The 11,825-nt window shown below is 43.7% G+C and overlaps 1 protein-coding gene across 1 annotated transcript; it reads right to left on the bottom strand.

The window, feature by feature from the left end:
* Positions 1–309: 309 nt before the first annotated feature.
* cplx3b (complexin 3b) lies at positions 310–10,779 on the bottom strand. Its single transcript, XM_034124049.1, is given in 4 exon segments — positions 310–767; positions 3,441–3,485; positions 3,487–3,529; positions 10,508–10,779. Coding segments are annotated over 4 exon segments (471 nt in total). The 5' UTR covers positions 10,666–10,779; the 3' UTR covers positions 310–542.
* Positions 10,780–11,825: the final 1,046 nt, after the last annotated feature.

Raw genomic sequence — 11,825 nt, 5'->3', positions numbered from 1 at the left:
CCTGTAAGTCAGGCAGGCTGCAGATATTCACATATTTTACTTTCTTGTCTGCAGGGATTGTTACTAACTTTGCACAGCTAGAAAATCTACCGTTCACAGTGCACGTTTAGATAAAAATAAGGATGACATTGTTAACTCAGCTGAAGGTCAACAGGACAGCTAACTGAACTAGCCTACCTCAAAGATGCTATGGTAAGAATTCTTGTCAGTCAGATCTAGGTATCATAATCTTTCCTTTTGATTTTCTGCAGGGCGTCTTACTAACTTTGCACAGCTAGAAAACTACCTACCTCAAAATTTGACTGAAAGCTAACTGAACTAGCTCAACTTGATGACCCTTTTTACTTCAAGACTAGCTCCAGATTACACCATGTTTTTATTATCTTTCCTGCAGGGACTGTGTATAACTTTGCGCAGCTAGAAAAACTTATATTATTATGTGGCTCGGCTCCACTAAAGCAATAAGAAAATGTCCACCCTGCACAGCAGCTCTGCCTCTGAGAAGTATTTGTACAAGTAAAACTCTGATGCTCTGGGCCAGATCACATGAGGCTGCAGTTCTCCGTCTGCTTTTTGAGGTCTTCCAGCGTGGCCTGGGCTTTGTCCTTCAGCTGGTCCATGTCCACGTTCTGGATGTTGGAAAGATGGCCAAACACCGACTGCTTGCTGGCTTCTTCCTGGCCGTCCTCTGCAATCATCTTGGCGAGTTCTGTGGGCAAAACCACGTCGTCGCCCGCCTGCTGGATCTGAGTCTCGTCCGTCTCGTTCTGAGGGACAAAAGTGGAGTTAAAGGTCACCTATTATGCAAAATCCACTTCTTCACGTCTCTTCTACATAACCATGTGTCCCCTCTTCTTCATGTCTCTTCTACATCAACATGTGTCTCCTCTGTGTAAAGAGACTCTGAAAGTTTCAGGAACAAAGATTCTCTCTCTTTTTGTCCTGATCCATTTCTATAAAAACCTGTCTGAAAATGAGCTGATCAGATTTTGGCCACTTTATGATGTCAAAACGATGTTTTGGCTTGTGTAACCATTAGCCAATCACCAATCAAGGTAACCCCCCCCACCTTATCACTTGAATCTCCTCCTCGAGCACCATTGTGTTCTTTGTAACCAAATATCTCTCATACCCCATTCACACCAACGGTGTTTCAGGGCCGGTTCGGAGCTGGAGCTTGAAAAGCACCGGGTTTTCCTGTTCACAGCAGCCTCTAAGCTCCGGAATCCGGTTCGTTTCGAGCACCAAAAAGTTGTCCGTCTAGAAGCAAGAACCGCATACGTCGCGCTTACGTCGGAGAGGGGCGAGATTAACCTGAGCTAACAGTTAAGGCGAGTACGGCAAATAAAAGTTGTAACAAGCAGTAGTGCTGAGCAAAGTGACTAGAACGCAACCACACACTTGTTAAAAAAACACACTTTATAAAGTCAGGCAACACTAACCAGGCTTCGTGTGATTCTGTTTATTTGTACCTTACTTTGACCATCCGTTCGCTGTTATTGATCATTGTGGAGAGCAGGCAGACGTTTTGTTTTGTATTATAGCAGCTATCGGATGGAATCAATACATGGGCTGCACAGGTTGTCATGTCCAACTATCACAAGTAGAATCATAATGAAATATACGTCGGTAAAAAGTGCCTGTTGAAAACGGCTTAGCAAGTAGTCAGTTTAGCTTCGGTTGCTATGCTAACATCACCCATGTTATACCAGAGAAACTTTCATAACAGCGTTGTGATGCCAAACAGCGTCAATTCAGACTGACACACATTCACTTAAGGGGAACTGGGGATATGTATCAGCTGCTTGTGTGACAGTCAGACAGTGAATACTTTAGAGCCGTGTGAGCTAACCCGGAGCTAACGGGAGAATGAACTCCCGTGGAAGAGCAGACCGCACTGCAGCGGTCGGTACATGCCGCTGAAACACATTAATAAACAATGAACCACGGCACTCTGGAGAAAAGTGTAAGGTTGGAGAAGTCGTTATTTAATTGAATCTGGCTTCGTATGATTAAAAGCAACACGATCATTGACCCGACGCAGTCCCCGGCCCGTTGTTGTTGTGAGGTGAGCTCCGGCGTTGGGGAGAAAATCAGCGACGTAAACTGTGACGTCATGACACAGCAGCGGCAGCACCAGTCGGGCTCTGAGCGGTGTGAACAGAGCGGGAGCTGAACCGAAGAACCGGTTCTGAACCAGAAAAGCTCTAGCACGGAGCTAGAACGGGAAAAGCCTTGGTGTGAAAGGGGCATCAGAGGGGCGTGGGGAGGGGCTCCTTATTTTCATCTAAAGTAACAGACAGAGAATCAGCACTTTTGAAACAGGGCTGAAACAGAGGGGATTATGGGATGCTGCAATGATCTGTTTGGTGTTTCAGCCAATCAGAGACAGGTTCTGGATATATCTGAGACCTGTAATATATTGATGAAAAACAGTATAATAGGGGACCTTTAAGTTACTAAGTAGATTTACTCTAGTACTGAATGTAGGTACCATTTTGAAGTACTTTACTTGAGTATTTCCATTTTATGCTACATTGTACTTCTATTCCACTACAGTTCAGAGGTAACTGGTGTACTTTTACTCCACTACATGTATTTAATACCTTTAGTGACTTCACAGATGTGGATGAATGATGTGAAATATAATCAAGTGTTAAATCAGACTTTAGTTCCACCTGGAGTAAATTCACAAGCTACCCTGCAGTATACAAAGTCATTCAAACTAGCTGCACCTTTACCAGCTTTGAGAACACTTTCATGATCAATCATTATAAAACATATCATATATATTATTCTGAAATGGACCAATCTGCACAATGACTACTTTTACTGTCGCTACTTTAACTATATTTTGATGATAATACTTTTCTACTTTCACTTGAGGAACATTTTGAATGCAGGACTTTTACTGTAACAGAGTATTCCTACACTCTGGTACTTCTACTTTTACTCAAGTACAAGATCTGAGTACTTCTACTTTTACTCAAGTACAAGATCTGAGTACTTCTAATTTTACTCAAGTACAATATCTGATTCTTCCAACTATTACATATTTAAGTATTACTTTACATACTGCTGTTTAGCCCAATGAGGAATAGTAAAAGCCTCACTAGAATATTAAAATAATGTATTTATTGATTATAGTTTCTATTGTTAATGAGCGAATGCTGAATAACCAAGGTTGTGATATAAATGTAATGGAGTAAATTAAAAAAAAATAATATCTGCCTCTGAAATGTTGTGTAGTAGAAATATATAAGAAAATGGAAGTAATCAAAGTACAAGTACCTCAAAGTTGTACTAAATTCCAGTACGTGAGTTACATTACTTTCTGCCACTGGTTTTACACATGCATTGATCTTGATGGTATTTGTATTCATCAAAAATATGCATTATTCAAGCTTTTTCTTTACATGACCTGAGCAGGACCTATTCACCTTTGGTAGTCGGTACTTATCCCGGAAATGACTTCTGACTGTGGCCCCTCTCGGCTTTCTTCTGGGCAAAATTGGCTTCTCGTTCCTGTCTGCAAGAAAGGACGAACAAATGTGTTTATTGGCAGATTTTCTCCAAACACAATGAATCAAGATAAACGTTTGAATCAACTGTGCATGCTTTCACCAATTACCCCTTAAATATTGCAACCACACCAAGCTGAAAATTAAGAAAATCGATGTTAATAATCGCCATGTGGGGGGGAAACTCTGTGCTTTTAGAGCAGGACTCTGCCTGGGTGAATTGCTGCTTAAATAAAACAGTACAAAAAGTTATTTAAATAGAAACATTTGAGAAATTGCAAATCAGAAAGACCAAACAAAGAAAAAAAGGATGAAATAATTAAAAAAAAACTCTATAAAAGAAAATGCAGATAAAATAATGACTTATTATCGTCAACAGATATTTGCAGTATATCTCAAATGAAATTGGGAAAGCTGTGCCGTTTAAAAAACAAAAGTGGTAGTTTTGTGCAGAAATGGGGTACGAGTAGGTAAGGTCATAAAGGTCAAATAAATGCGTTTGAAATTGATGTGAAAACGAACTAACTGAGTTTTATTTGTACTTATTTGATGACTTCATATATACGGTATTAGGTTAGTTGAAAGCAATACTCCTAAGTTGAACCTATTAAAACTTAATATTATTGCTTTCAACAAACCTAATACAGTTGATGTGAAATCTGTTGACAAAATACATTTAATTAAAGTCAATGTTTCAGTTTTTTCAGTGCAATAAGGCTCTTGTTTTGACGTGGATGTTACATCTCCTCTTAACTACTACATGGAAGAAAACATGGAGGAAAAAACATGGAGGGAACATGGAGGAAACATGGAGGGAACATGGAGGAAACATGGAGGGAACATGGAGGGAACATGGAGGAACATGGGAGGAGAACATGGAGGGAACATGGAGGGAACATGGAGGAAACATGGAGGAAACATGGAGGAAACATGGAGGAAACATGGAGGGAACATGGAGGAAACATGGAGGGAACATGGAGGGAACATGGAGGAAACATGGAGGGAACATGGAGGGAACATGGAGGGAACATGGAGGGAACATGGAGGAAACATGGAGGGAACATGGAGGAAACATGGAGGGAACATGGAGGGAACATGGAGGAAACATGGAGGGAACATGGAGGGAACATGGAGGAAACATGGAGGAAACATGGAGGCAACATGGAGGGAACATGGAGGAAACATGGAGGGAACATGGAGGGAACATGGAGGGAACATGGAGGAAACATGGAGGAAACATGGAGGAAACATGGAGGGAACATGGAGGAACATGGAGGAAACATGGAGGAAACATGGAGGGAAACATGGAGGGAACATGGAGGAAACATGGAGGGAACATGGAGGGAACATGGAGGGAACATGGAGGGAACATCGAGGAAACATAGAGGGAACATCGAGGAAACATGGAGGGAACATGGAGGGAACATGGAGGGAACATGGAGGAAACATGGAGGAAACATGGAGGAAACATGGAGGGAACATGGAGGGAACATGGAGGGAACATGGAGGGAACATGGGGGGAACATGGAGGGAACATGGAGGGAACATGGAGGAAACATGGAGGGAACATGGAGGGAACATGGAGGAAACATGGAGGGAACATGGAGGGAACATGGAGGGGACATGGAGGAAACATGGAGGGGACATGGAGGAAACATGGCGGGGAACATGGAGGGAACATGGAGGGGACATGGAGGGAACATGGAGGGAACATGGAGGGAACATGGGGGGAACATAGAGGGAACATGGAGGGAACATAGAGGGAACATGGAGGGGACATGGAGGGAACATGGAGGGAACATGGAGGGAACATAGAGGGAACATGGAGGGAACATGGAGGGAACATGGAGGGAACATAGAGGGAACATGGAGGGAACATGGAGGGGACATGGAGGGAACATCGAGGAAACATAGAGGGAACATCGAGGAAACATGGAGGGAACATGGAGGGAACATGGAGGGAACATGGAGGAAACATGGAGGAAACATGGAGGAAACATGGAGGGAACATGGAGGGAACATGGAGGGAACATGGAGGGAACATGGGGGGAACATGGAGGGAACATGGAGGGAACATGGAGGAAACATGGAGGGAACATGGAGGGAACATGGAGGAAACATGGAGGGAACATGGAGGGAACATGGAGGGGACATGGAGGAAACATGGAGGGGACATGGAGGAAACATGGCGGGGAACATGGAGGGAACATGGAGGGGACATGGAGGGAACATGGAGGGAACATGGAGGGAACATGGGGGGAACATAGAGGGAACATGGAGGGAACATAGAGGGAACATGGAGGGGACATGGAGGGAACATGGAGGGAACATGGAGGGAACATAGAGGGAACATGGAGGGAACATGGAGGGAACATGGAGGGAACATGGAGGAAACATGGAGGGAACATGGAGGGAACATGGAGGAACATGGAGGGAACATGGAGGGAACATGGAGGAAACATGGAGGAAACATGGAGGCAACATGGAGGGAACATGGAGGAAACATGGAGGGAACATGGAGGGAACATGGAGGGAACATGGAGGAAACATGGAGGAAACATGGAGGAAACATGGAGGGAACATGGAGGAAACATGGAGGAAACATGGAGGAAACATGGAGGAAACATGGAGGGAACATGGAGGAAACATGGAGGGAACATGGAGGGAACATGGAGGGAACATGGAGGGAACATCGAGGAAACATAGAGGGAACATCGAGGAAACATGGAGGGAACATGGAGGGAACATGGAGGGAACATGGAGGAAACATGGAGGAAACATGGAGGAAACATGGAGGGAACATGGAGGGAACATGGAGGGAACATGGAGGGAACATGGGGGGAACATGGAGGGAACATGGAGGGAACATGGAGGAAACATGGAGGAAACATGGAGGGAACATGGAGGGGACATGGAGGAAACATGGAGGGGACATGGAGGAAACATGGCGGGGAACATGGAGGGAACATGGAGGGGACATGGAGGGAACATGGAGGGAACATGGAGGGAACATGGGGGGAACATAGAGGGAACATGGAGGGAACATAGAGGGAACATGGAGGGGACATGGAGGGAACATGGAGGGAACATGGAGGGAACATAGAGGGAACATGGAGGGAACATGGAGGGAACATGGAGGGAACATAGAGGGAACATGGAGGGAACATGGAGGGGACATGGAGGGAACATCGAGGAAACATAGAGGGAACATCGAGGAAACATGGAGGGAACATGGAGGGAACATGGAGGGAACATGGAGGAAACATGGAGGAAACATGGAGGAAACATGGAGGAAACATGGAGGGAACATGGAGGGAACATGGAGGGAACATGGAGGGAACATGGAGGGAACATGGGGGGAACATGGAGGGAACATGGAGGGAACATGGAGGAAACATGGAGGGAACATGGAGGGAACATGGAGGGGACATGGAGGAAACATGGAGGGAACATGGAGGGAACATGGAGGGAACATGGAGGGAACATGGGGGGAACATGGAGGGAACATGGAGGGAACATGGAGGAAACATGGAGGGAACATGGGAGGGAACATGGAGGAAACATGGAGGGAACATGGAGGGAACATGGAGGGGACATGGAGGAAACATGGAGGGGACATGGAGGAAACATGGCGGGGAACATGGAGGGAACATGGAGGGGACATGGAGGGAACATGGAGGGAACATGGAGGGAACATGGGGGGAACATAGAGGGAACATGGGAGGGAACATAGAGGGAACATGGAGGGGACATGGAGGGAACATGGAGGGAACATGGAGGGAACATAGAGGGAACATGGAGGGAACATGGAGGGAACATGGAGGGAACATAGAGGGAACATGGAGGGAACATGAGGAACATGAGAACATGAGGAACATGAGGAACATGAGGAACATGGAGGGAACATGGAGGGAACATAGAGGGAACATGGAGGGAACATGGAGGGGAACATAGAGGGAACATGGAGGGAACATAGAGGGAACATGGAGGGAACATGGAGGGAACATGGAGGGAACATAGAGGGAACATGGAGGGAACATGGAGGGAACATGGAGGGAACATAGAGGGAACATGGAGGGAACATGGAGGGAACATGGAGGGAACATAGAGGGAACATAGAGGGAACATAGAGGGAACATGGAGGGAACATGGAGGGGACATGGAGGAAATAATGTATTTATTGATTGTAGTTTATATTCTTAATTTGATTAACCAAGGTTGTGATATAAATGTAATCGAGTACATTCTAAAATGTGGTGTAGTAGAAGTAGAAAGTATCAGAAAATGGAAGTAATCAAAGTAGAAGTACCTTAAACATGTAGACATGTTATATCTTCATCCTGGATTAACCTGCTTTAGTTGTGCAGCGTCGACCCTTTGTGCATTCAAACTTATGAAATACACTTTTATGGGTCATTTGGTTTGGGCTTTCCTTCGTGCTGCATCCGTTAAACATATTATCGCAAATACATCAAAAACAGGTCAAACTAGAACAATATACAAGGATATGAAAATAAAACCTTACTTTTTGATAAACTAGATTAATAAACTACTATAACTGAACTGCAAGTGGAACATATTAAAATAAATGATTATAAAGATTAAGCTCTGTCTGTTTTGGTCTCAATGTCACACTGTTTGACCTCTATGACCTTCATCACACTCAGAACTTTTGCACATTGCTCGAACATTTCTGCACAAAACTACTATTAAAACTGCACAGCTTTTCAAATTTAAATTCAGATATAATGCAAATATCTTTTTATGGGATTTTGTGATTATTTTTTACTTCATTTTCATTTTATTTTCCTTTTCCTTTTGTGGTTTTTACAATATATCTATCTTCTTTCTTTCATTTGTTGTACTGTTTTATGTAAGCAGCATGTGTAGGTCTTCACATCCTATTACAAATAAACCAAATGCTGATTCTGATTTGGGTAATTTCATCTTTTAAGGGTTTCCAAACCCTCATAAGAGCTTTGCAACTGTCTTTGCAAAATGTGCAGTTTAGGGAAAAGCAATAAAAGACAACACTCCTCATAATTGCCTTAAATCTGACTCTGCATGCATCCATGAAAGCTGTGAGGCATTTCTTAAACTCTACACATCTGTTTGGGAATGTCTGATGGTCATTTTTTAGGCTGTGAAGACTCACTCATGTAAACAAGTGTTGCCTCCAGCAGAGGGCAGACTCCAAGCTGCTGGCACTCAACTGTCTCTGGAATATGTATGGCTTCAGTGTAGCTCATAATTCCCCCTCGTAAATTGCTACATTTGCTGAAATGGCTGCAACGTCACGAGTCGACAACACGATGTAATGCTTCACAAACTCGCCAAACGTAGCATGAGACAAAGGAGCAGATAGTATATGAGTCTTGGTGTTTATGTGGAATGCTTTGGCAATACTATGTTTAAAATGTGGTCATGCCAATAAAGCCCCTTTGTATTGTATTGTATGTTTAAGATACAGTATGACATCCTCAGAGGTTGCATTGAACGCCCAGAAGCATCAAACCAGCTGCAGCAGATGGGGGGGGGTCGTTGGAGGACCACAGGCATGGTTTTCAAAGTGTTTGTACCCAATGTGTCAGAGGAAGGTTGTTGTTTCCAGAGATGCAGCGTTTGTGGGAGCCTCGTTTCACTTTGGATCAACGTGAAAGCTCCAAATGGCACATAGCGACCACGCAGGGCTCACTTGCAGCCAATGAGTCGAGTGCCCCCTCTCAAGGGCATCAGATGACCCTAGTTGTCACTGTGTGAGGATGCTGAGGGTGATAAAATGTCTACATGTGTCACGCCAGTGTTAGATCCCCTCCTCCTCCCCAACCTAATTCTGCTTTAATCTGAGCGGCGTGTGCTTCTCGTGATCTACGCTCATGTTTAGCACCTCTGACTAATAACTCACTTCCACTGAAGGTCACATAATGACGGTGGAGCGTTAAAGCTCGCCTCCTGCAGAGATCGGTGGGTTGAGCGGAGCATTAATACTGCCAGAGTTAGGACTTCACCTCCCACTCGTGCTTAAAATGCCTTCACACGGCGCTGTGAGGATTAAAGTGTTCATGAAAATGTGCGAGGGAAACAATTGAGTGAATTGCATCTTCATAATTCATGCTCCTCATGCTGGAATGCATGTGTTCTGTAAAACTGTGTCCTTTCCTGCACATTATTTATCAAAGTAAAGTTATTCAGACACCAGTGAACGTCTGACATGTGAGTCCTGCTCCAAGGGAAGCATCACCCTAATCCATAGTGAGTTGCTGTCTGCTGGATGAACTCCTGTTTGCCAAATGACCTTGTTGTTTCCTTCTAATGTCCCCCAGATAGACTCAGTATGTAAATCAGGGAACATTAGCATGTAGAGAATGCACTTCTTCAGGTCAGACTCTGAGCATTTCAATGATAAAAGCCAGAATGACAAAGGAAGTGACTGGTGCACAGCTGGATTCAGAGCTTTAAGTATATTTTAAATAAACTGCTTAGCACAATTACTGATTAGATAGAAGCGATCTGAATTCATTTTTACACCACTTTTTTGTCATCTTGAGTTGTATAGGAGCAATACAAGTCGACTTATATGGAGTAAAATACAACCATATTAGTTTATCCTGGCTGCTTGCCCTCTGATGATATCCGAATTTAGTTTTTTTATTTACTTGATGTGTCATGCATGTGTGATTCATCGCTCTGTACGCACAGAAATGGGAACATGTTTCGCCCCAGGTGAGAATCCCTATTAGAGATTTCCGTGGAAGAATAATAATACTAATTCCAGGAATACCATATTTAAAAAACAACATTACAGACATGTTCCTGATAGCTAAGAGCCGCAGATCTCCCTGGGCGAGAGGAGCAGCTGTGCGTTATGGCACTGATGCGTAAAAGCGCGCACTGGGAGCTGCTATTTACACAGAAAACCACATATGCCAAAGAGTTGTTATTCTATCACCACGTTTAGAAAACACAATCTTATCTAATCATCTTACTTTTCCTCCTCTAACTGTTGTTGATATTGTTCAAACTCCTCTTGAGTCATCCCCTGCGCCGCCGCGTCCGTTTTCTCCGCTTCGGGTTTCTCTTCCCCGAGTCCTCCAGTCAGGTTCTTCAGCTGTCCTCCCACCACGTGTTTCACCATGAAAGCCATGGCTGAAAAGAGTCTTCTATTCGATCAGGAAAAGACGGTAAAAAAAATCTCTTGGATGGAGTATCCTTTCCGTCAATAACCCTCAGATTCTCGGTGGGGAAAAAGCGATCAAACCCGCGGTGGAAGAAACGTCTCCAGGTTCCAGCACCACTTTCCTGGACAGCTCCGCGCCGAGGAGGGTGAAGAGGAGCTTTTTTCGTTATGAGTCAACAAGTTTGGAGCTGAACTATCAATCACGTGACTCCCCCGCCCCCCCCCCCCCCCCCCCCCCCCCCCCCCCCTCCTCCTCCCGTGATTCGCGGTCTGATTATAACGCGTACAAACATCACGCGACCAGCCTCAGTGTCTCCTGGCTGTTTTTGTAGAGACTCTGTGCGCGCGCTGGAGCTTCACTGACACTCTGTCAACACTCAAAATGATCCTTAATTGCTAATTAGACAAATGGCTGCTGCTAACCCTCGGCACGAGGAGTTGGGCTTATTGACGTAATCACTTAGAAATGAGTCGATGTCACGAAGAAGCTCATTTGAGTACTGAAATAATGTGTCTTTAATCTGAGCATTTAGAGGATTTAAGTCTGACTTCAAACTCGCAATTTTGACTTTAAACTCAGAACTCAATTGTTTGATTTCAACATTTAAAAAAATGAATTCTGACTATATTACTAAATATTATATTTATCAATATTTAGAACACATTAAGGTCTATTCACTTAAAACTCACATATCTTTCTGTAAATCTTACATTTAAATATCTCTTAAAAAAGAGACTTTAAACTCTACAATCTATGTATACTTTACAATTTTCTTAAAATACATTTTGACTGTCAGATATCTATTCTAAATGGGAAAAAAATAACATTTTGTAATTGAAATTATTTAACTACAATTCTTAATTTGACCTCTGGAATACATTTTCCAGATGTGACCCTCATCCTCTTTCCATGTCTAGGAGCATATTATGTCCTTCTGGATATTCCTTACCTCTAACATTCATGAACCACAGCTTACATCCTAAAAGTAGACATGATAACTGCAGTTGCATCACCGTAAAATACATCATCTGCACACGTGAGTTTATGATATTAGCCTCTCATTAAACCTCCTCTAGGATTTCTCTGCTTCTTCTCATGTTTCTCTCTCTCTCTCTCTCTCTCTCTC

The sequence above is a fragment of the Trematomus bernacchii genome, unplaced genomic scaffold (genome assembly GCF_902827165.1).
Source record: "Trematomus bernacchii unplaced genomic scaffold, fTreBer1.1, whole genome shotgun sequence".
Taxonomy (NCBI): Eukaryota; Metazoa; Chordata; class Actinopteri; order Perciformes; family Nototheniidae; genus Trematomus; species Trematomus bernacchii.
The sequence above is the reverse complement of the archived record's forward strand: the minus strand, read 5'-3'. Positions and strand labels throughout refer to the sequence as shown.